General features: G+C 36.9%; 3 protein-coding genes and 1 long non-coding RNA gene across 6 annotated transcripts; 2 read left to right on the plus strand and 2 right to left on the minus strand.

The window, feature by feature from the left end:
- Positions 1–1,017: 1,017 nt before the first annotated feature.
- Positions 1,018–3,458, minus strand: LOC124899983. The gene is made up of 2 exons (XR_007057525.1): positions 3,082–3,458; positions 1,018–2,962 (listed from the first exon to the last, which is right to left on the minus strand). It is a non-coding gene; the product is annotated as an uncharacterized LOC124899983 (long non-coding RNA).
- A 1,196-nt stretch (positions 3,459–4,654) lies between these two features.
- Positions 4,655–10,070, plus strand: LOC107854265. Its single transcript, XM_016699276.2, has 5 exons — positions 4,655–5,014; positions 7,760–7,915; positions 8,096–8,191; positions 8,335–8,455; positions 9,800–10,070. The coding sequence occupies exons 1-5, from the start codon at positions 4,745–4,747 to the stop codon at positions 9,976–9,978; spliced, it is 822 nt and encodes a 273-aa protein (XP_016554762.1). The 5' UTR covers positions 4,655–4,744; the 3' UTR covers positions 9,979–10,070.
- Positions 10,071–11,143: 1,073 nt separating this feature from the next.
- LOC107854245 (mannosyltransferase APTG1) lies at positions 11,144–22,084 on the plus strand. Of its 3 annotated transcripts, none has more exons than XM_016699249.2 (10): positions 11,144–11,481; positions 12,149–12,266; positions 14,906–15,010; positions 15,171–15,457; positions 16,506–16,787; positions 17,014–17,215; positions 17,374–17,525; positions 17,627–17,789; positions 17,906–17,981; positions 21,803–22,084. In XM_016699249.2, the coding sequence occupies exons 1-10, from the start codon at positions 11,225–11,227 to the stop codon at positions 21,817–21,819; spliced, it is 1,659 nt and encodes a 552-aa protein (XP_016554735.1). In that variant the 5' UTR covers positions 11,144–11,224; the 3' UTR covers positions 21,820–22,084. The 3 variants fall into 3 exon arrangements, with proteins under 3 accessions (XP_016554735.1, XP_016554736.1, XP_047271030.1); XM_016699250.2 differs by having other exon boundaries at positions 11,144–11,454; positions 21,803–21,937; XM_047415074.1 differs by lacking the exon at positions 11,144–11,481 and adding an exon at positions 11,563–11,820 and having other exon boundaries at positions 21,803–21,937.
- LOC107854246 (VAN3-binding protein) lies at positions 19,037–21,980 on the minus strand. Its single transcript, XM_016699252.2, has 8 exons — positions 21,825–21,980; positions 21,662–21,733; positions 21,507–21,575; positions 20,694–21,051; positions 20,434–20,601; positions 20,160–20,209; positions 19,539–19,596; positions 19,037–19,438 (listed from the first exon to the last, which is right to left on the minus strand). The coding sequence occupies exons 1-8, from the start codon at positions 21,978–21,980 to the stop codon at positions 19,221–19,223; spliced, it is 1,149 nt and encodes a 382-aa protein (XP_016554738.1). The 3' UTR covers positions 19,037–19,220.
- Positions 22,085–23,564: the final 1,480 nt, after the last annotated feature.

Consider the following 23,564-nt stretch of genomic DNA (forward strand, 5'->3'; position numbering starts at 1 on the left):
AAGCATTATTGAGAATGTTCTATTGGCTCAAGAAATTGTCACTGATATTAGGAAGAGGGATAAACCTTCCAATGTTATCATGAAGTTGGATATGGCTAAAGCTATGATAGAGTATCTTGATTTTTTTTTTATGAAAGTTCTAAGGAAAATGGTTTTTTTCAGGAGTATTTGTTGATATTATTTAGAGGCTAATTTCAAATAACTGGTACTCTATCTTGGTTAATGGTCAATCTCATGATTTCTTTCATTCTACCAGGGGAGTGAAGTAAGGGGATCCTTTATCCCCTGTGTTATTCATTCTATCAGCAGAAGTTCTAAGCAAGGCCTTAAATTCCTTAGTTGAAGATACTCAATTTGTAGGGTATGGTTTACCCAAGTGGAGTGCTAACTTGAATCATCTTGCTTATGCAGATGACGCTATTATATTTGCTTCAACTAATAAGTATTCTTTGGAGAAAATTATGTCAATTTTGCAGAAATATGAGGTTCAATTAGGGCAGAAGGTTAACAAGAATAAGAGTTCTTATTACCTGCCTCAAAATGCAGCATCTAATATGAAACATTTGGTGGAAGAGTGCACGGGTTTTACAAGAGGTCACTTTCCTTTGATATACTTAGGGTGTCCCATAACCCATGCTAGAAAAAGAAAAGAACATTATGCTGATCTTATCAAAAGGGTTAAGACAAAGTTACAAGCCTGAAAAGGAAATCTGTTATCATATGGAGGCAAAGAGGTTTTGATCACAGGTGTTTTACAAAGTGTTCCTATACATGTACTTTCTGCCATAGTTCCCCCTAAGTGTGTTATCAAGGAATTGCACAAAATCGTTGCTAAATTCTTTTGGAGTAACAAGGTCATTGGCAGGAGCAAATATTGGGCTGCTTGGGATAAAGTTTGCTTGCCCAAACAGGAATGAGGGCTGGGTTTTAAATCTTTTTTTGATGTCTCACAAGTCATGTATGCTAAGCTATGGTGGAAATTTAGAACAGAGAACACTTTATGGGCTACATTTTTGTAGAACAAGTATTGTAAGAAACAATTACCTTCATTGGTTCAGTGGAGGGGAGGTTCTCAACAGTGGAAATATATGCTACATAATAGAAACTGCATTGAACAACACCTATGGTGGGAACCTAAGGGAGGTTCCGTAACTATTTGGTATGATAATTGGACAATGCTTGATCCACTTTATAATCATCAATCAGAGGTGGTTTCTTGTCATCCTTTGACAGAAATTGGAGTGTTTATGAATGAAGCAGGCTGGGACTATGAGGAAATGCAAAATCATATACCTGCCCACATTGTGGATCATGTTAGAAATCATATGGATCATGTCCGGCAATCTGAGATGGGGGATAAACCTTGGTGGACTAAGACAAGTTCTGGAAAATTTTCAATAAAGAATGCATGGGAAATCTTACGAAAAAAAGATGAAGTTTCAATTTTTTTAAGAAGATCTGGGTGAAAGGACTTCCTTTTAAAATTTCATTCTTTGGGTGAAGAGTATGGACTAACAGGGTCCCTGTTGCAGTAATTTTGGCTAACTGAAACCCTAATATCTCTCAATTTTGTACTTGTTGTTCAGTACCAGCCAGAGAGACCATGGAACATCTTTTTGTAAATGGTGAAATAGCTACCAATGTTTGGAATTATGTGTCAAATATAGCTGGTATCATTGGTCTTCGGATCTTCGGATTCAAGTAAAACAGACCATGAAAAAGTAGTAGGATGCACATGGAAATGCTAGACAAAAAGTGATCTTTCAAGCTATTCCTAATATTGTTTTATGGTTTATACGGAAGAGGAGAAACACTGTATTACATGGAGGAGTGTATTCTATAGGTAATGTATTGCATGATATTAACACTACTCTTCAGAAGTTTATCAAGCTGAAGTTTCAATATACTGAGATTCCTAGAACTTGGCCTTATATGGTAGCTCTGCTTGATAGTTATAGGCCAAGTTTTCAATGCAAATTTGTGAAATGGTTACCACCACCTGTTGGTTGGTGGAAATGTAACACAGATGGGGCCTCAAGAGGTAATCCAGGTGCTAGCTCTGCAGTTTTTTGTGTAAGAAATAGTGATGGTGATTTAGTGGGTGCAAAGGGTTTGAAGATTGTTGATTCAACTAATCTGGTGGCACAGGCTGTGGCTGTTAGAGAAGGTTTGCAGTATTGCTGGAAAATAATTTCCTTAATATTATCATGGAACTTGATTCTTTGGCTTTGATGCACATTATTAATGGAGTTTGAAAAGTCCCGTGGAGTGTGACAATGGAGGTTAAGTCCATTAAAAGGCTTATCGAAGTTATATCAGTAAGAGTACAACACTCTTTGAGGGAGGGAAATACTCTTGTTGACTATTTTGCTAACTTGGTTCTTGATTTTGCAGGTACAGTTGAATATAGGAAGTTCCAGAAAGTTCCAATTAAAGGAAAAAGATTATCAATCTTGATAAGCTAAGTTTACCAAACATGAGAATCGGACACTCTGTTACAAATTTCACATCTTAAATAGTCATACTTTCTTATACACTTTTATGATATGAATACTAATGCTGAGTTTAAAAGATCGGCTTATTAATGTACTTTGTGAAGTCCGAAGTATTTTCGGTTGGTTACTATACCATGCACTTGGTGAGAGCTTTGACGTGTTACATATGGTATGAAACCAAGACTCACAAGTCAATAGTAGGAGATGTTTTAATATTTCGTTTAGTATTTATACACTTATGTCACAGATCTTACTAATTCACTCTAGTTTTGACTCTCTTCACTTAACATGGTGGTATTAACCTATGTGGGTTCAATCCATTAAGGAAAAGAGTATAAAGACTAGGGTGTTAGTATAGATTTGCAGAGTTTTAGTCGTACCTCTAATTTCCACTTGAAGATTTCAGCTTGGTACTTTGACTAGCATGAGCAAATGAATCCTAATAGCTTGAAGCAGCTCAGTCCAACCTCAAAATTTTTAAAATTAGATATTTTTTTCCGAGGATTTAAATGTCAATGGTGGTAACAATCTTCTTTAGGGATTCAACCCGTTGAAATTTAGATCTGAGAAAAGGAATCTAATTTACCGTAACCACAATACTTGAAAGTCAATGGTGGTGACGTGGTTGAACAGGTTCGATGAACAACTCCGATTAATTTGATTGATTAATTTGGAATGCATAGGTGAAGAAGAAACACTTTGTAGCTGCTGGAATCCTTTTTCGCAGCTCCGATTCGTCTCCCCCATTAGTTTTGAGATTGGATGCGGTTCCTGTCAATGGAGTTTTCTCTTCGTGTCTGTCGAGTTTATCTGCAGACATTTCACTTTCCTAATTAATCAATTGATTAGGTACACTTAGTTTTTCTTTTTGCATTGTTTGGTTTCCTTTTTGGACTCTGGCACGTTGGTCCAACAGTGTACATTTTTATTTGATTAATAAAGTGGCCCATTGGGTCTTTAATTAAAAGAAAATAAAAAAAAAATCTAACCATTTGGTAAAAATGAGATATAAGAAGGCTAGAATATACGCAAATCTTGTAGGAGTAAGATTACTTATTATTTAATTCAATTTTCTTTATATCAAGTTCTCGTTTAGGAGTCGTTTTGGTTGGAAAATAAATTATCTCGATATTAGTTATCCCATCCTAAAAAACAAAACAAAAATAACACTATAATTTTGAAATAACTGATCCCATAACGAGTGATTCCAACCAAACACAAAATAATCTCAAAATAAACTATCCCTTAGCCTTTATCTCAAAATTATTGTTATTTTTCCTAAGTCGGGGGTCTATCGAAAACAACCTCTCAACTTCATCTAAGGTAGTGATATGGACTGCATGCACTTTACCCTCTCAAACCCCACTTTAAAAAAATACACTAGATATATTGTTGTTGTTGGTAGTAAGGGTGTGCATCGGGCGGTTCGATTCGATTTTATATATTATCGGTTATCGATTTTTAATTTAAATATGCTAAACCAATAACAAAACCAATAAGATATCTTTTATTGGTTTTCGATTTGTCGGTTTTTAGTCATTAACAGTTCGGTTTTCGGTTTAACCGATAAGAAAATATGCATAAAATAGAAATAGTAGCAACTAACAAGAAAAGAAACAAAATCATAGTTGCAGCAAAAATTCGTCATGATGTCTTTTATTTTACAAGAATCTTCACGCTTAAGGTAGGAGTAAAATGTAATTTGAAATATTCTTATTGGATTATCGGTGTACCCAATAACCCAATAAAAAAATCGAAACCAAACCAATAACCCAATAATTTTTTTTTATAAAATCATTAAAAAATCATTAACCCAATAACCCAACAATAATAAACCAATAACATTTTTATCGATTAGATTTATTGGTTGGTTCGATTTTTGCACACTCCTTAGCACTTATTCCTCCTACCAAACAACCACTAAAAATTTAAGGGGTTGTTTGGTAGGACGGATAATAGATAATTGATCTCCAGATTAATTTTCAGATGAGTTTATCCCATGTTTAATTAAAATAAAACTCATGGAAATACTTTATCGCGGAATTAGTTATTCCAAAATTATAATGATATTTTTATCCCTTTTTTTGCAATAGAATAGCTAATTCCGAAATAAATTGTTTCTTAACCAAACAACCCCTAAAAGAAAAGAAAAGTGTTACAATTGAGTATCTACTTGGAATCATCCAAATCAAAAGTAAGCTATAGAAAAAGCTTGGACCATAACAAACCAAACATACAAAAATCAAGAAATGGCAATTCTCTTCACACCATTTTCATATTCTTTGTTCCCTAAAAAATCCAATTATAATTGCAATAACAATAATAATAATAATAATAATACCCCAATTAGTTCCTTTGTTATTTGTTCATCTCAACAAATATCTTCACCATCAAGAATCTTGATTGATAAATCTTTGTTAAGTGTAGCTGAAGCTAAGTCTACAAATGAGTTGTGGGCTGCTTCTTGTCTTCGTGTTAGGACTTTTTATGGCTTTCACAATGAAACTGTCAACACCCAAGTGAGTTTCTTGATCCATTTTTGAATTCTGCTTACCTAAATTTGTTTACTTTTTGTTAATGTACTGTAAATAATTTGTGAATTTAGCTACACAATTTCTGATGGGGGGTAGTGTTAGGCCGAAGAAATATTGGAGGAAAGCAATTAGGCATGACGCAGAGCAGTTGCAGCTTACTGTGGACATGATCCTTGCAAGGAAAGTGTGGAAGACGCAGATTAGGATAGAGGGTTAGTAGGTAGTAGTGTGTTCGTAATAGTAGAGAAGAGTGTTTTATTTGTCGATATACCTGTAGTCCTAGTATATAGTAGGGAGGAGTGCTTAGTTTGTCGATATACCTGTAGTCGTAGTGTTATCCATGTGTTTTGTAGTCTCTTTTTCGTGGTGTTTTGGGGATGTTTGTAATTTTGGATAGATAATTTATAGCATTAAGAGGCTTGCTATGGATGGTTTCTGATGGGGTAGTGGTAGGCCGAAGAAATATTGGAGGGAAGTGATTAGGCATGACATGGAACAGTTACTGCTTATAGAGGGCATGACACTTAATAGGAAAATGTGGAGGATGCGGAGTAGGATAGAGGGTTAGTGTGTAGGAGTGCGTACTTACTAGTATGGAGGAGTGTTTTGTTTGTCGATATACCTGTTCATAGCGTTATGCATGTGTCTTGTAATTTGTTATTCGTGGTGTCTTGGGGATGTTTGTGATTTTGGATAGATAATTCGTAGCATTACGCTGTGGGAGGCTTGCTATGGATGCCGAAGAAATATTGGAGAGAAGTGATTAGGCATGACATGGAGCTGTTACAGCTTATACAGAGGACATGACCCTTGATAGGAAAGTGTGGAGGATGCGGAGTAGGATAGAAGAGTGGTGGTTAGGAGTGCGTCCTTACTAGTAGGGAGGAGTGCTTAGTTTGTCGATATACCTATAGTCGTAATGTATAGTAGGGAGGAGTGCTTTGTTTGTCGATATATCTGTAGTCATAGTGTATACTGTATAGTAAGGAAGAGTGCTTAGTTTGTCGATATACCTGTCGTCATAGTGTATAGTAGGGAAGAGTGTTTAGTGTATCAATATACCTGTAGTCATAGTGTATAGTAAGGCTGAGTGCTTAGTTTGTCGATATACCTGTAGTCATAGTGTTATGTATGTGTCTTGTAGTTTCTTATTCATGGTATTTTGGGAATGTTTGTAATTTCGGATAGATAATTCATAGCATTACGCTGTGAGAGGCTTGCTATGGATGCTTTTAGATGGGGTACTGTAGGCCGAAGAAATATTGGAGGGAAGTGATTAGGTATGGCATGGAGTAGTTGCAGTTTATAGAAGACATGATCCTTGATAGGAAAGCGTGGAGGATGTGGAGTAAGATAGAGGATTAGTAGTTAGGAGTGCGTCTTTACTAGTAAGGAGGGGTGTTTTGTTTGTCGATATACCTGTAGTCATAGTGTATAGTAGGGAGGAGTGCTTAGTTTGTCGATATACCTGGAGTTATAGTGTATAGTAGGGAGGAGTGCTTAGTTTATCGATATACCTGTAGTCATAATGTTATGTATGTGTCTTGTAATTTCTTATTCGTAGTGTTTTGGGGATGTTTGTGATTTTGGGACAGATAGTTCATAGCATTACGTTGTGAGTGTCTTGTTTCGTTTATTATCTAGTGATGTGTTACCCTATTTTGTTGTTTGTTTTTATGTTTTTCGCTTGTTATGTTATTGTTTGTCCTGAGCCGGGGGTCTATTGGAAATAATCTCTCTACTTTATCTGTGGTAGTGGTATGGACTGCAACACTTTACCCTCCCCAGACCTCCCTTAGTTGAAATATATTGGGTATGTTGTTGTTGTATTCAAGAATTGCAATTTCTAGTTCAATTTTATGGTAATTGAACAAGTTTTTAAAGTTAGTAGCTTTTTTGTTAGTATTTAGATTTACTTGTACATTATGTGAGCTTATGGTATTGTCTTTCCAAGAATATCCCTAAGGGGTTGTTTGGTGTGAAGTATAAGGTATAATAGTCGCGGGATAAAGTGTAGGATTATTTTATTGGAGGTATTAGTTAGTTCTGAGATTGTTTATCCCATCATTTATGCCATAATGATGGGATAAATTATCCTATATACATGGTGGGATATCTAATCTCGGTATAGCTAATCGTGGGATTAATTATACTCGGATAACTCTTTCCGAACCAAACGACGATAGAACTATATACTCCCTCCGTTTCATATTACCTGACATGTTGACCTGACGCACCCTTAAGAAAGCTTTGATTAGACGAAACTAACCTTATTAATAATGCTAAATTTGACTAGTACTCCCTCCGTTCGGTTTTACTTGTCACTTTTTGACATGACACGCCCGTAAAGAAAACAGGCATTGAAAAATGATTTGGGAAATGAGTAATTAATGCTAAGGGAACAAGGGGAGTACTCCCACTAGCTACGTTGCGCGGACTCTTCACTTTTGATGCCGCACCCGCATCGGATTCTCCAAAAATACACTACTTTTGGAGAATCTGACACGCACCCGTTGACATTTTTGGAGAGTCCGAGCAACATAGCCCACTAGTGCCTGTATCAGGTAATTTTATCTACCAAAGCTATATCTGTTCCGGTTAAAGAAAAATGTGATCTTTGTTTGACTAGCTGTCCTTCGTCGTGTTCGTGTTTTGCCGAAATTTGCTAATATTTCTCATCGTGTTAAAGTATATATTGATTGTTATGTCCTCCTTATCAAGTTCTATTAGGATCATACAAAGTACCTGACTGAACGTGAGTTTGAAGCGCTGACAGAACGTATCGCTGGGAAAAGGGTCGGCTTTGGAAAAGTTTCTTGCATCAACGCCACCCTTCCATTTTCCGAAGTCTCAAATGTTGCGAATGATTTGAGTACTTCTTGTAATGTAAGAATCTTTACGTTTTTGTTTCTTCTCTTCTCCGCGTTTTTACCTTCTTTAGGAAAATATCTTCGATTGTTTATGCAACTAGCGTATCTGCTATCTAGTCAACTAGTGTAGGAATGGATTTGGATTATGTCGACTGGTTTTTGCGATTTAATCTTTTTCAGTTTCCGTTACTTGTAGTTTTCTCATGATAATGTGGATTTAGTTGTTGTCGGGACCCTGGACGTTAACCAGTGCATCAGGCTTCCGGATGAAATCACAGGAATGAAACCAAAGGTATCGTTAGATACCCGCTCGTTTGTTTTGTTGTATTCAAACTTGCTGTGTTGTCTGCATTTGAGGTCCTTATTGCATGTATAAATATATAAACGTCTCTCTCGTTTTGTAAGTAATTATATCGTTATACTGCATCCGAACAGGGAATTGGAGCTGATTTTGCTAGGGGATACTTGAGTAACGTATGCGTTGCTGGAGAATTGCAAAGAAATGGCCTCGGTTACGCTCTCATTTCTAAGGCAAAGATGGTTGCGAAAGACATGGGTACGTACTTACTTTGCTTTAAATATCCCGTAGCCTTAGCATATTCGCGTGTGCGCGCATGCACTTTACGTTGTATATGTGTACTACAACTACAACAACTACGCGTCAGTCCCAAACAAGTTTTGGTCGGCTATATGAATCCTTGCTCTTCCATTCTAAGTTGCTCGAACTCTTCAAAAATGTTCCGCACTCGTGTTGGATCCTCAAAAAATGAACTGTTTTTGAGAGATCCGACATGCACGCGATGACATTTTTGAAGAGTCCGAGCAACATAGCTTCCATTTAAGCTCAACTCATGTCATCGTCACACCAAATAAAAAATTGGACTTGTGCATCTGTAGGTCGAATTTTAATAATAATATTATAAGTCCCCCTGAGAAGACTCGAACTTATTCCCAACTAGTCGATATCACCTATATGGATCTTTTTCCTCCGTTACGCCCTATCTCTAGCTAAATCTACATTGATTAGAAGAAATTGTAGGTCTTTCTCGACAACTTTAGGTCTACCTCATCAACTTAATACCCTCTGTCACCTAGTTTCACACCTACGAACTGGTGCTATCTGTAAGTCGAATGTGTACTACTTGCACCTTCCGACAAATGTAGTATGTATTATTCGAATTCATTATGAATTGACAAGTTTTACGTTAGCTGTCAACCTACTGCTACCTCCTTCTTTATCCAGACATTGGACCGGCAATATGAGCAATCTCACTCTCGCGGACTTACTTTATATATATATATATATATATATGTATGTATGTATCTGTATATACCAATTCTCGAGCTCTCTTGTATCTTCTTTCCTTTAGATCGACAGGAATCTAGTATGTTTTTCATCGAATTACAGTACTAAGTTATTGTTGTCGCGATTTCTTTTTACAGGAATAAGTGATTTATACGTCCATGTTGCCATCGACAATGAGCCAGCGAAAAAATAGAACTGGTGCGCCTGATGGTCGAATTTTTCCTCAATTACACCCTATCTTTAGCTAAGTCTGCATTGATTCAAAGAAACCGTAGGTCTTTCTAGACAACTTCTTTCCACGTGATCTTAGGTCTACGTCATCCCAACTTAATACCCTCCTTCACCTAGTTTCACACCTACGAACTGGTGCCATCTGTAAGTCTGACTGTGTGTTACTTGCACCTTCTGACAAATGTGGTACGTTACGCGGATTCATTATGAATTCACAAGTTTTACGTTCTGTAACCTCAGACTTGGGACCGGCAATTTGAGCAATCTCACTCTGTCGGACTTACCTTACATGTATACATATCTGTGTATGTTTTCTGTCGAATTACAGTACTAAGTCACTGTTGTCGCGGTTTTTTCTTACAGGTATAAGTGATTTATACGTCCATGTTGCCATCGACAATGAGCCAGCGAAGAAGTTGTACGTGAAATGTGGGTTTGTACATGAGAGCGAGGAACCTGCGTGGCAAGCGAGGTTCTTAGATCGACCTCGAAGGCTTCTTTTATGGACAGATCTCTCCAATTCTTGTGATGTTTCAATGTAAAAAATGTACAGTCTTTGTTTTCAATGTATCATTGAACATGCATTCCATGTAACTTATTGCATTTTATATGCCATATTGATATTTGAACACGATATTTGTTCAGTCTATCCAAACGTTATATTCATCGAAATAACGAATAACAAAGTACCACCCAAAGAAGTTGTTAAGGTAAAATAATTCGACTATTACTCAACGAAGAACACTAACTGAAAGCGATCGGGAATGAGTGTCTATCTCTTACGGTCACATGCATTGAATTTGTGTCTTCGACATGAAAAGACGATGTCCTAACGACTGCATGAAAGGGTTCGAAAAACCACTCTGAAAATAAAAGGGCTTAGTTTTTTTTTTGTATACATAATTTAAGATTTCATTTGTGTTCATATTGATGATTTCTAACGTGAACTCGATGGATCATCCCCTCCTAAAAATAAATTCGATTGGATGCTTTTGAAATTTGTGGTTTAAATTATATCATAAATATTTTAGAAGTTAATCTATTTTCAAATATAGAAATATACTAATTTTTTTATTACAATTTTTAAAGAGAAAAATGAGGGACATAATGGAGTGTTTGGTATGGACTAAAACATTTTCCTAGAAAATGTTTTTTTATTTTATTATATTTAGTTGACTTAAATATTTTATAAATAGACTAATTTTCCTTAAATTTAAGAAAATAATTTTCCTTCATAAAGTAAAATATTTTTCAGAATTCTCTTTCAACCTCACCCACCCGATTTCCGACCCCAACCCCAACCCCAACCATGAACTGAGTCTTGACTCCCAACCTAGATTTGGGTTAGGGGTGGGTCCCAGATCGGCATTAAGATTGGATCCTAGTTACTAAGTCTCAAACGGGAGTCAGGATCAATATTAAGAATTAAATTCTTTTTCAACCTTAGCCACCCGATTTCTGACCTCGACCCTAACCCTAACCTAGTTTCGAGTCAAGGGTGGGTCTCGAATGGGCGTTAAGATTGGATCTTAGTGCATAAGTCTCAGATCGAGAGTTAGAATCAAGATCGAGAACTAAATCCCAAATTAAGATCAAGAGTTAAAAAATTACTTATTTTCTAAGAAAACATTTTCAGTCTAACCAAACACGCCCAAAATAAAATACAAATAAAAAACTTACAAATAAACAAAAAAGAATAAAAAAAAAGACTAAATCTCCCTCCTATTTTAACAAAAGAAAAGAATTTCCCATTTCCAAATCTTGAAAATTCAATCAAATCATTCCACCATGAGACAAAGGAAGAATGTTGATGTTTCATCAACTAATAACAACATCAAAAACAACCTTAAAATTCCCAAAACTCCTAAAAACAACAAATTCACACACCCTTTATTGAATAATAATGTATTTTACCTATGTTTATTCTTCAGATTTATTAATGCTTTTTTTGTCCAAACATATTTCAATCCAGATGAACATTGGCAAGCCCTTGAAGTTGCTCATCATATCTCATTTGGGTTTGTGTCTTTTTCTCAATTCTTGAAGTATGTGTCACTTTTCGTATTTCGAGATTCAAATAAATATTTTTTTTTACAGTAAACTGTGGCTTATAGTACTTTTTAGTAGTTTTACTGTCAAAGTTATACTGTTTGACTCTCGAAATGTGAACTGTGCCATATAAATTGGTACAAAGGGGTACTATTTTTCCCAATTCTTGAAATACTTTATACTTTTTGTGTGTCAATTTTCATATTTCGAGATTCAAATAAATGTTTTTTCAATAGTAACTGTGGCTTAGAGTACTTTTTACTAGTTTTCATGGTTGAAATTATACTGTTTGGCTCTTGAAATGTGGACTGTGCCATATAAATTGGTACAAAGGGGTACTATTTTTCCCAATTCTTGAAATATTTTTTATTCTCATTGTCACTTTTCGTATTTTGAGATTCAAACAAATGTTTTTTTGATAGTAACCGTGGCTTATAGTACTTTTTACGTAGTTATCACGGTCAAAATTATACTGTTTGACTCTCGAAATATGTGAACTGTGTCATGTAAAATTGGTACAAAGGGGTACTATTTTTCCCAATGCTTGGTACTATGATTTATGTTGCACGTTTTGGATTTTGAGATTCAAACAAGTCTATTTTTATCGTAATATTTTTATATATTTTTTTATTTTTTATCTTTTTTTTTTTTTGGTGTGTGCAGGTATGGGCATTTGACATGGGAATGGGAAAAGGGTATAAGGAGTTATTTGCATCCAGTGATATTTGCTGCCTTGTATAAAGTTCTTGCCTTTTTGAATCTTGACAAACCTTGGTTCATGGTAATTAGTTACTAATTGTTTTATGAGTTTTTGGGGTTGATTAGTTTGAGCTAAAGATTGATGCTTGATTGTGTAGCTATGCAAGAATCAACCTTTATTGCATTTTTTTTGTTGTTTTCATAATAGTTTTGTCTTTTCAATTTTGTTGGGTTAATTAATGTGATTTGTTACCTAGTACCTCTGGCTGGTGGGAGGTGTCATCCTGTCAGGTATCCTGAGGTATCCTGTGGAATTAGTCGAGGTGAGCAAAAGTTGGTCTGAACACCAACGTTATAAGAAAAATGTGATTTTGATGCTGAAAGGTTGATACTTGAATATGTAGCTATGCAAGAATCAACCTTTATTGTATTTTTGTGTTGTCTCATAATTGTTTTTGTCTTTTTCAATTTTGTTGGGTTGATTAATGTGATTTGTTACTTGGTACCTGTTACCGGTGGGAGGTGTCAGGTATCCTGTGGAATTAGTTGAGGTGCGTGAAAACTGGGTCGGACGCCACTGTTATCGAAAATAATGTGATTTTGATGCTGAAAGTTTGATACTTGATTGTGTAGCTATGGAAGAATCAACCTTTATTGTATTTTTGGGTTGTATCATAATAGTTTTTGGCTTTTTCAATTTTGTTGGGTTGATTAATGTGATTTGGTACCTGGTATCTGTTGCTGGTGGGAGGTGTCAGGTATCCCGTGGAATTACTCGAGGTGCGCGAAAGCTGGCCCGGACACCACTGTTATAAAAAAAAAAGTGATTTTGATGCTGAAAGGTTGATACTTGATTGTGTAGCTATGCAAGAATCAGCCTTTATTGTATTTTTAGGTTGTCTCGTGATATGGCAATGTCTCGTAATACCTTGGGAGCTCTCTACCTCCCAAGGTAGGTTAAGGTCTGCGTACACACTACTCTCTCCAGACGCGTACGCATTACCCTTGGTAGAGAAGCTGTTTCTGAAAGACCCATGGCTCAAGTAACTCGGAACAAAGCAATGTTATGTGAGTGAAATCCATAAACATTAGTGCAGAAACTCTCACATTTTCTTCTTAATTCATTGCGGTCCGTATTTTGTGTATTTTGTGTTTGGGGCTGGAGTAGAATCTATGTTGTCAAAAGATCATTTAAGGCACAGTAAGCCGTGAATCTCGGAAAAGCTCGGAGATGGTGTTTCGGTCGCTTAAGCTGCATTTCTCTGTAGGCAAGACACTAGGATGTGTGCTTCAATTCCCATGAGTTCTATCTTAAATAAAACGGCATTAAATAGTAAGTATAATGGAGAATCAACATTTATAGTTTGTTCTGGATTGTTTCATAAAATGAAAATGTAAATGTAAACACAACAGGTCTTGTGCAGTTGAAATCTCAGCTATGTTGCTCCTACTACTCAAAGACACTACCAGGTGCATGTTGGATCCTTCAAAGTAGTGCATTTTTTAGGATCCAACACGAGTGCGACAATATTTTTGGAGAGTCTGAGCAACATAGCTCAGTATATTCCTTTTGTCCTTAGCAAGATGCTATAAATTCCATTTTTAGTTTTTCTATGTCCTTAGTTTATTAGCTTGTTTTACGAGTTATCCATGAAAGTTAGTGTAGAAACTCTCACATTTCCTCTTACTAGTTACTGCATTGCGGTCCGTATGTGGTTTTGGGTTTGCAACTAAGTTACTTGGACTCTTCACTTTCGGTGTTGCACCCGTGTCGACACGACATGGGTGTGGGTGTGGGATCCGTACTTGATCTGGTCAACCAATTTTGGGTACTTTGACCAAAAGCGACTGGAAAAGTCCGAAAAGATTTAAGAAATTTTGTAATTAAAATAAAAGCTAAGGTGAAATTGAAGAAAATGGAATACCTTGTGTATAGAAATTTCTATGTTATTGCTTTTCTTTTTATCTCCTTCCAAGATTTTCTTCTTGAACGATATTTTCTCCTCAATTTTTTCATATAATATCTCATAATTTATGTTTATAACTCTATTTTTAGATATTTAAATTATTTTTTGCCAAGTCCCTGCACCCGTATCCATCCCTAGATCCATATCCCCGAATCTTTAAATTGAGACCGTGAAGGATCCGACCTCTAGATCCGTACCCGTATCGGACACTCGTACCCAAGTCCGAGCAATTTAGGTCTGCAGTAGCATGTGGTGAGAATCTAGTTGGCTTTATGATACTAGAAATTAAGAACTGGATGGAGATGATGGGCTTGGTTATTAATATTACTCCTCCGGTCAAGTCTTATTTTCGTACTTCCTATTTGGGTTATCCACAATTTTAGTCTACTTTCTAAAGAAAGTTCAATACTTTATTTAATATTGTGCTACAGAAAAGATATGATTATACACTTCTTCAGATTTCAGTTTCTCTCCATCATTTGGCCTACTGCTGTATAAATACAATAAAGCTTCAATTTTCGCCTTAATATGTGTAAAGTTAGAACGGAAGGGGTACCAATTTTGCCTCACTCTGGAGTACACTTTGTAGACAACTAAAAGTAAGATTTAGTATATGCTGCTTTTTAATGGATGCTTTTTGCTCTTTGCTGTTTGCGGTTTTGCACGTTTAGTTTCATTATTGGTAATTGCTGTTGCACGCGTACGCATTAGATGTTTTTTCCATAGTGCTTAACAAAGTCTCAATTCTTCCCAGATAAGGACTCCGCGACTGCTGCAGTCGGTATTTTCAGCTATTGGGGACCTCTATTTATTTAAGCTCTCTCAAGAGATATTTGGTGACAGTGTTGCAAAATTCGCGGTATACTTTTCAACTATGAAACGTACCATTTTCTTGATCCTGTTTTTTATGTTAATAAGAAATCGACAAATGCTCGTGCGCTATTGGGGTATTTTATACATTTAACTGTGTATGCTTCACTCCATTGTTGTTGAAACTGAAGTACTTGATCCATCTGCAGCTTTTTGCGCAGTTGACAAACTGGTTCATGTTTTTCTGTATCACGCGTACTTTATCCAATAGTCTGGAGACTGTTCTTACTGTTGTGAGCCTGTACTACTGGCCTTGCATTAGACCGTCTGCTAGTAAAATTTCTCGGGGTTCAAGAAAATGGGGTTTAGCTATAGCTGCATTAGCATGTGCAGTCCGACCTACAAGTGCCATTACATGGATCTATATTGGCCTCCTAGAGCTGTACCTGACACGTGATAAGCTGAAATTTGTTCTTCTTGAGGTGATTCCTATTGGGTAAGTATCTTTACTTCTCACAACTATGTCATCCTATTGTCGAGATATGTAATTGCATTCAGTTTACTAGGTAAGTTGAGGGACTAAGCGAACTCAATAGCAGGACCTATGATTTTATTGCGTTGCTAGCTGAGTCCCTTCTATCTTAGAATACATTGGATATTCAAGATTTTGGTGATATGAGTTAATATGACCATTCACTTCCAACCTATGTTGCTCGAACTCTTCAAAAACGTCTACGGGTGCGTGTTGGATTCTCTAAAAGCAGTATATTTTTGGAGAACCCGACACGGGTACGACACTGAAAGCGAAGAGTCCGCACAACTTAGCCTCCAACTAAGTTTCCCTATCCCTTAAAACTAATTCTAGCTGATTAGAAAAGGTTTATTCATTTTTTTTAGTTTTTTTTCGACATAGTATATCATATTTGAAACTGTTCATTGTTTCTCTTGCTTAAAAGGAATGACGTAGACATGAATGTAGGAAATGGAACACCTATGTAACCTTGTCCTCAACGCTACTGTTCTCATCCATAAAATTTATAGATTCAGGAGAACTCATAGAACAATTAAGTTGTTGCTGATGTAGTTGACAGCTTTTCATCGAAAAGAAAGAAGTTTCATCATATTTGACTGTTTTCTGTTCTGACATGAAAATTGTGTTTGATTGTTTATCTTCCATTGAATGGAACATATAACTAAAAATAGGGAAGACTTTTACTAATTGGGTTACTTCTTGTGATATCCGTCTTCTTAGAGTTTATTATTTCTGGTAAAGTCGTCTATAGCTATGTTGCTTGGACTCTCCAAAAATTGTTGCCGCACCCTTGTCAGATTCTCCAAAATGCTCTACTTTTGGAGTATCCGACATGCACCCATCGATATTTTTGAGGAGTTCCAGCAACATAGATCTCTAGTATTATCTTAAAACTTCAATTGGTCGTTATGATTAGATACCGGTATTTGTGTTTGCAGCCGATCTATTGTTCATTATGCTATAAAATTACATACTGACAAAATCTTTTACCTCTTCTTGCACATGGAGTCAGGACATTAATTCTGGGACTTACGTTTCTGGTGGATGGCTGGATGTATGGCACTTGGGTCCTTGTGCCTTTGAACTTTCTGAAGTTCAATTTTCTCTCCTCCGGTGGAGATTATTATGGAACTCATGTGTGGCATTGGTACTTCAGTCAGGGTTTTACAGTTATGGTCTTCACATTCTTACCATTTTCGCTTGCTGGCATTTTCAAATCTAAGCAGTGGAAACTATCTGGTCTAATCGCTTGGTGTTTGGGAATATATAGCTTGTTGGGTCACAAAGAGTTCAGGTAATTGTTCAGTTGCTCAGACTCTTCAAAAATGTCGATGTGTGTGTGTTGGATCATCCAAAACTAGTGTATTTTTGGAGGATCCGACACGGGTTCGGTGACATGTTTGGGGAGTCCGAGCAACATAGATGATGATAGTAATTAAACTTAATGTTCCATAATAACTTCATGTCATAGGCTTAGTTGAGTTGGATTAGTGATGTTCTCTAAACGGTCCGAAAAACAGGTTTGTCCTTCCTGTGCTTCCAATAGCTTTAATGTTCGCTGGTTACTGGTTGGCAACAATTGGAGGGCCCGATAAGTCTAATGGCCAAGGCAAAAGATCTCCAAGCACTCATGACAGTTGCTCAGCAAAATTGCAACTGGCCATCCTGTTCTTAGCAGTTAGTAATATTCCAATGGCAATTTACATGAGTATGGTTCATCAGGTATTTCTACAGTCTGACTTTCTTCTCGCCTTTCGCAAAAGAAATATTTTTCTTGCAAAAGCTTGATGTCTTTAGTTCTCTTTTTTTTGTTCGTTTATAGCATCGAAACTTTCAATTTCCATGAAACTTATTATTCTATCTGTAACCTCTTGCAACAGAGAGGGACAGAGGATGTAATTAACTACCTCTCCGTCGAAGCGTACAATGGGAAAGTGAAAAGCGTCCTTTTCTTGACACCGTGCCATGCCACACCTTACTACTCAACTCTTCACCGTAACCTTCCTATGCGTTTCTTGGATTGCACACCAAGGTATGTACTATAGACCGCCGATGTACGTCTCTGGGTATACTCTTTTGCTTTATTTCGAGTTTTTTCGACAGAATTGAACCTTTGTTTATTCATTTCTACAGCGACGAGAAAGGAGCTCTGGACGAGTCTGATCGGTTCCTGGCGGATCCAGCCGGTTTCGCAACAGAATTTGCTAAGAACTGGTCTATACCTAGTCACATTGTGCTCTTCGACTATCAGGAAAAACTACTAAAGGACTTTCTAGCGTTGCATAATTTCGGAGAGGTTGCTGTTCTTTCCCTCGATCTGCTTCTATAACAGTGTATATTTTCTCTATTTCTTTTTTTTGGAAAAAGTGGGAGTGCGATGTGCTCATTCAAGTATGTCTGCGTGATTGACAGATAAAACGGTTCTTCCATGCTCACTTCAAGGTGGATCGAGAACATCAGGCATCTGTTGCTGTGTATACACGGAAAGGCCAGTGATTCTGTTCTTGATTAGCAAAGTTTTGTTTAATTTTTCTTTAACTATTCTAGGTTGAATTTTTGGTAGTATCATTTGCTTTTTGGAAAGAATGGATCGGAGTTTCAGCTAGGTATCGGAAATTTTGAAATTTTGTACGCGTGGTTTGATTAAATTATGTTCTGTAAGAAATACCAACGGAAAAGACAGGAAATATATGGAAAGAAGACAGACGATAATTTTGACTCCTCGACATTTCTTGCCTCCATGTCCATGTTTTAATCATCTCTAGTACCTGTCTCGTATATCTGACTGTTGTATGATATGTACTTCCCCTGATCTAAAAAGAATGATACTGTTTCTTTTCTGACCCCCCGAAAAGAACGCAATATATTTGGAAATTAACTTGATCGGAAACGGCCTCTCTACCCCATAAATGTAGGGGTATGGTTTGCGTACATCCTAACCTCCCCGGACCCACTCGTGGGATTATACTGGGTATGTTGTTGTTTGGATACAATTTAACTTGAACTTTCCCTTTTATCCTTGATGATAAGCTTTTATAGCCACACGGACGTTATGGTTGGTTTAAAACCACAAGTTTCGAAAAGTTTTTACCTTTCTTAAACTCCCTAGCCAGTCAAACTATGTTGCACAAATTGAAAGAGAGAAAATATATGCTCTCAATGTGTGATGCGACGTATACATGTGTTTTCCACATTACTTGAGGAGCTTTAGTATTTTTTTTGGGGGGTGGGGGTGGGATACAAGGTTGGGAATCGAAGCCTCTCCAGCAAGGTGAAAAGTCCAGGTAACCAACCAATTGAGCTACTAAGATTCCCCGAGGAGCTTTAGGTGAATTCTTGGACGTAGAATAATTTTTTTTTTTAAAAAAGGGCAGTCCGGTGCCCTAAAGCTCGGCTATGCGCAGGGTCCGGGGAAGGGCCCCACCACTAGGGTGTATTGTATGCTGCCTTACCTTACATTTCTGCCTTACGTAGAATAATTAATTCATCAAATAAAATAATTAGGATTGACTCAAGAAACTGCTATCCAAGTGAACAAGGTGATAAATGAAAAACCTTAAAGGATTGAAGCAAACAATACAATCAACAAACACATAACTTATCCACAAACACAACGGTTATGTAACTATTAACAGATCTGACAGCTTGGAAGTTGTTAAATACTATAACCTTTACATAACAAAACTTATTCGACAAAATATTCTGATGCCACAAATCTTTATTTAGACTAGTTTTTGTAAAATTGGAGCTCATATTTTGTAAATGAAGTAGAGAGCGTCAGCATTTGGTTAATAGTCATTGACCACATTCTGTATTGCTGGTAATCATCCATCATGTCTAGCTTGATGATTCCCTTGTTTGTAGTTAGCACAATAAGATAGCAACTATCAGTTTCCGCTCCGTTTGAATCCTTATACAGCTCCGCATGTAGGTCTAATACGACACCTACAATTAGATGTGGAGGTGTTCGTAAATTTGTTAACTATCTAATTAGCATAACAGAAAGTATTGTGCAAGAAATACTAAGGTGAAGAAACGGACATACTTTCCGTTTGACTTGAGAAGGCCTTCAACACAGTTGGCTTCCTTGTTCTTAGGATAACCTGTAACATACGAACAGGAATTTAAGTTACGTATTTGAACACATCATACCGAGATCTCGTGCATGACATTTGCTCTTCCTTTCCGAGGTTATCATTAAAACAAGAGATAATGGTAAAAAACACGTTTGAAGTATCATGTTTTTGCGAGTTTTCTACCTGAATTAGCAGATGTTCACTTTTCCTACTTGAACTATCACCAACTATTTATCAAAACATACCTCAACTATCCCTTGTTCCGTTTTCCTACTTGAACGATAATGATAGTTTAGGTAGGAAAGGGAACAACTGATAGTGTTTCGATAAATAGTTGATGATAGTTCAGGTAGGAAAAGTGAACGCATGACAGTTAAAGGAGGAACTCGCGAAAACATGATACTTTAGGTGTATTTTTTACTGTTCACTTTTACAACAGAACAGAGAAGAGAGCGGTGTGCTTTATTTTTCTTTTTGAAATCGTTTTATTCTCGAGTTATGACTCTGCTATGTTATTGGAGCAAATGTATACAAGAGGTAATGCATGATTATCAGCTGAAGAGATATTACGATTTCGATAATGTTCACACCTTGGCTTCGCTATTTAAGATAATGGACACCGACTTTAGCTTGGATCTTCCTGTTCCACGTAGCAAAACACACAAAAAAAGCATCAGACAGTGATCCAACAACGGAAAATTTTCAGAGAATCGAAACTTCATTCTTTTGTTTTTGCATTAACTATCATTTCCTTGTATAACTGTTGCGACTGAATCTGGAAAAAACCATATATTAGTCCCTCTCTGAATTTGCTTATTTGCAGCTTTATATAGTAAATTGTTCGTTATAGAGAAATAGACATACCATCTGGTTTCTCAATGTAGAGCTCTGTCCCCTTGGAGAGAATAGATCTGCAATTCTCGTAGTTAAAGTTGTAGTCGTTACTATCTTCAATTGGGAGTACTGGTGTGCTTCCATTTAATATATTCTTGTAGCCGGATCTCGCTTTAAGTGTTTCCGCTCCTCTGATAGCTGAGACACAGTGCAAGTCCAATCGGTGAGTTTTACTTACAGCTAAGTTAGGTGCACACTATGCATTTTAAGAGGTGGAGAGAAGTCATTACAAGTCGTAGCTGCAGCTGTAAGTGTCAGAATGTCGCTCGTGCTTGTGCCGGTCATGGCTGAGCCTATGACACTGCTGATTTGGTCCCGTTTTGCCCCCATAGCTTCTGCCACTTTTGCGCATTGTGCAGCAACAAGTGCAGCTGCAGAAGCCACAGCTGACTCCTTTGTACGTCCTGACTCATCACGGTTCAAGTTTTCAGCAGCGATGGCGGCTAACGCAGCTGCAACACCTGCTACTGATATTGCTGCATGTACTTCGGCCTTCTGCAATCTCTTTTCTTCTTTCCTCTTTTGCTTAATTTCTTTGATCCATTTCTTGATCGACACATTTTTTAGCGGTCCTATTTTCCATGGCATCTGCATGAAGCAAGCTTTCCGTACTGAGTTTATTTTCACACAAATGTCCTTTATAAAGGTCACCGTTTAGATTTTGTCCCTATTTTAAAAGTTGTGCATATATAATCTCTGGGAAATTACCTCTCCGGAATATGTTAAGACTCGGCTCTAATGTTTGCTCATATATTGCTCAACCCTATGTTGCTCGGACTCGTCAAAAGTGTCGACGGGTGCTTGTCGGATCCTCCAAATATAGTGTATTTTTGAAGGATCCGACATGGCTGCAGCAACATTTACAAAATTCTAGACTGTTCTAACATTTTCTCGTTACAGTTTGCTCGAAATGGATCTTTTGATCGTGGTATAAAGATCCATAAGTTGCAAGAGAAATACAAAAAGGGTCATTTACTAAACAACCGTCTCAAAAAGGAATAGTCGGTGAAAATTTCTGGGCGATTGAATGATTTTGTACTTACCCATTTTTTCTGGAAATAGCTGTTGTAATTCACTTCGGGATGCATGGCTTGTTGCATCCATATCCATGACTAAAAAACAAACGAAAGTATGTCATGTGCCTTTTCTGAAACAATCTGAGGTCGATAATGCACATACTTTTTATTCTACTTCTTACCTTGACATCGTTGGATTTCCATGGTGGAATTGAATTATCTGTATCATCCATCTTCATGCTCTTCTCCATATTCTGTGATACCAACGCGATATATTAATATTGAATCATGAAACCTCGTTAAACTGTTGTTATGTTATACAGGATTTGACGATGATTAACTTACCGGAAGATTCTTGATTGAGTTTTCATGTAGAACGAGAGCTTGATCTTGCATCTCCAGATGGAACGCTTGAACTGCAAAGTTGCACCAAGTGCGTGAAAGGAAGTCCATCGTCTCGGGATGTGCTTGTGAAAGTGTTGGATTCGAATCAAGATCCATCGATCTTTCAACCACGACGGAACAGTTGTTTTTGAGGTTAGTGAAGTTTTGATAGAATGCTAAATTCACTTAAGAGAGATATAAATAGAAAGTTCAAAAGTGTTAAATCACCTCTTATTCTGAGCTATTTTGTTGGTTTTTATCATCATAGGGTCCATATAAAGTGTCAATTCATAGCTTTATTATGAATCATTAATCCACCTTTTACTTTAAGATTAACAAGTTTTATAAAGTTTACTTTAGTATCTAATTCCAAAAATGCATGTGTGAATATGAGCCGAGGGTCTATCGGAAACAACCTCTCTATCTCTACAAAGTAGGGGCCGGGTCAATGGCGGAGCCAGAATTTTCACTATGGGGGTTCAGAAGTGAATATACGAACTAGCCGAAGGGGTAGTTTTTTGGTTAAGGGGCCGGATGAACCCTCTTGTCCAAAAGTGGCTCTGCCCCTGGCCGGGTAAGCTCTGCATATACTCTACCTTTCCCACATACCGCTCGTGAGATTACCCTCGATATGTTGTTGCATGTGTGCATATGAGTTCTTGAAAAAGCTAAGTGCTTTTCTTTTTCCAGTTTTTGATAACGTGACATTAGAGATAGCTTATGCACACCTCGACTATGTCATCGGATACTTGTTACCTCTTTACCAAGACAGATAACAAGTAACTCGTAACTCTGCCTACCAATGCTTAGGAAGATGGGAGGAGTTCATCAAACGACTTTGTCTAATGAGATGTGAACCTTGACGAAGGGGAGTCTTGGAGCAACGGTAAATGACCTATAGGTCACGGGTTCGAATCATGGAATTAGTTGCTAATACTTACGTTAGGATAGACTGTGCACCCTTCCCCCTACCTTGCATGAACGTGCGATGCTTTGTGCACCGTTTTTTATTGTTATTTTAAAAATTTAGACGTGAACCTTGATCTTGCATAGTTTCACTCGCTTCATTAACCATTAGACCACACCCTTGAGCGCGCTATAGCTTCTTTGTATCCCCTCTACAAAGCCAACAATAACAACAACATACTCAGTGTACTCCCACCTAGTGGGGTCTGGGGAGGGTAAAATGTACGCAGTCCCTACTGTTCCCCCCGAAGAGGCAGAGATGTTGTTTCTGATAGATCCCCGGCTCAGGACAAAAAGACAGTAAACAAAGTCGTAATCCCCCAACAAAGGCTATCCAAGTATTTGAAGAAAATTGACTTGATGAGATGTTTGTACAGATAGAAAGATTATTTAAAACCTAGCCCATCTTGATATTTTATTGATATAGCAAAAATAAAAAAAAACAAAAAAATCCCTTTAATTAATGTCCCCTCATGATATTTTAATGTTATAATGATGGTTATAGATGAAAGGGGACCCAAAATTGATTTTTGCAAATCAATACATGTTATTTAACAAATAGCCAAATTAATTTTCCATTTGAGGATTCTTTTAACACATGTTATCCACTATACAAACATGAAAGGTTGTAAGATAATGAAAATACTAAAAGAGAAAACTTTCATTAGGTCCCTAATGTTTTATAACTTTAAATTTATACCATGTGTTCAAGCTAAGATCAATTACTTTCTAGAT

Source organism: Capsicum annuum, chromosome 7, assembly GCF_002878395.1.
Source record: "Capsicum annuum cultivar UCD-10X-F1 chromosome 7, UCD10Xv1.1, whole genome shotgun sequence".
Lineage (NCBI taxonomy): Eukaryota > Viridiplantae > Streptophyta > Magnoliopsida > Solanales > Solanaceae > Capsicum > Capsicum annuum.

Excerpts from the sequence above, each read along its gene's own strand:
- LOC107854245 (XM_016699249.2), top strand. The coding sequence starts at position 11,225 with ATGAGACAAAGGAAGAATGTTGATGTTTCATCAACTAATAACAACATC. Across the intron at positions 11,482-12,148 it reads TCTTTTTCTCAATTCTTGAA|GTATGGGCATTTGACATGGG; the intron begins GTATGTGTCACT and ends TGGTGTGTGCAG. Across the intron at positions 12,267-14,905 it reads TTGACAAACCTTGGTTCATG|ATAAGGACTCCGCGACTGCT; the intron begins GTAATTAGTTAC and ends AATTCTTCCCAG.
- LOC107854246 (XM_016699252.2), bottom strand. The coding sequence starts at position 21,980 with ATGGATCTTGATTCGAATCCAACACTTTCACAAGCACATCCCGAGACG. Across the intron at positions 20,602-20,693 it reads TACAGCTGCAGCTACGACTT|CTATCAGAGGAGCGGAAACA; the intron begins GTAATGACTTCT and ends ACTGTGTCTCAG. Across the intron at positions 20,210-20,433 it reads CTACATTGAGAAACCAGATG|GAAGATCCAAGCTAAAGTCG; the intron begins GTATGTCTATTT and ends TACGTGGAACAG.
- LOC107854265 (XM_016699276.2), top strand. The coding sequence starts at position 4,745 with ATGGCAATTCTCTTCACACCATTTTCATATTCTTTGTTCCCTAAAAAA. Across the intron at positions 5,015-7,759 it reads ATGAAACTGTCAACACCCAA|GATCATACAAAGTACCTGAC; the intron begins GTGAGTTTCTTG and ends AAGTTCTATTAG. Across the intron at positions 7,916-8,095 it reads ATTTGAGTACTTCTTGTAAT|TTTTCTCATGATAATGTGGA; the intron begins GTAAGAATCTTT and ends CGTTACTTGTAG.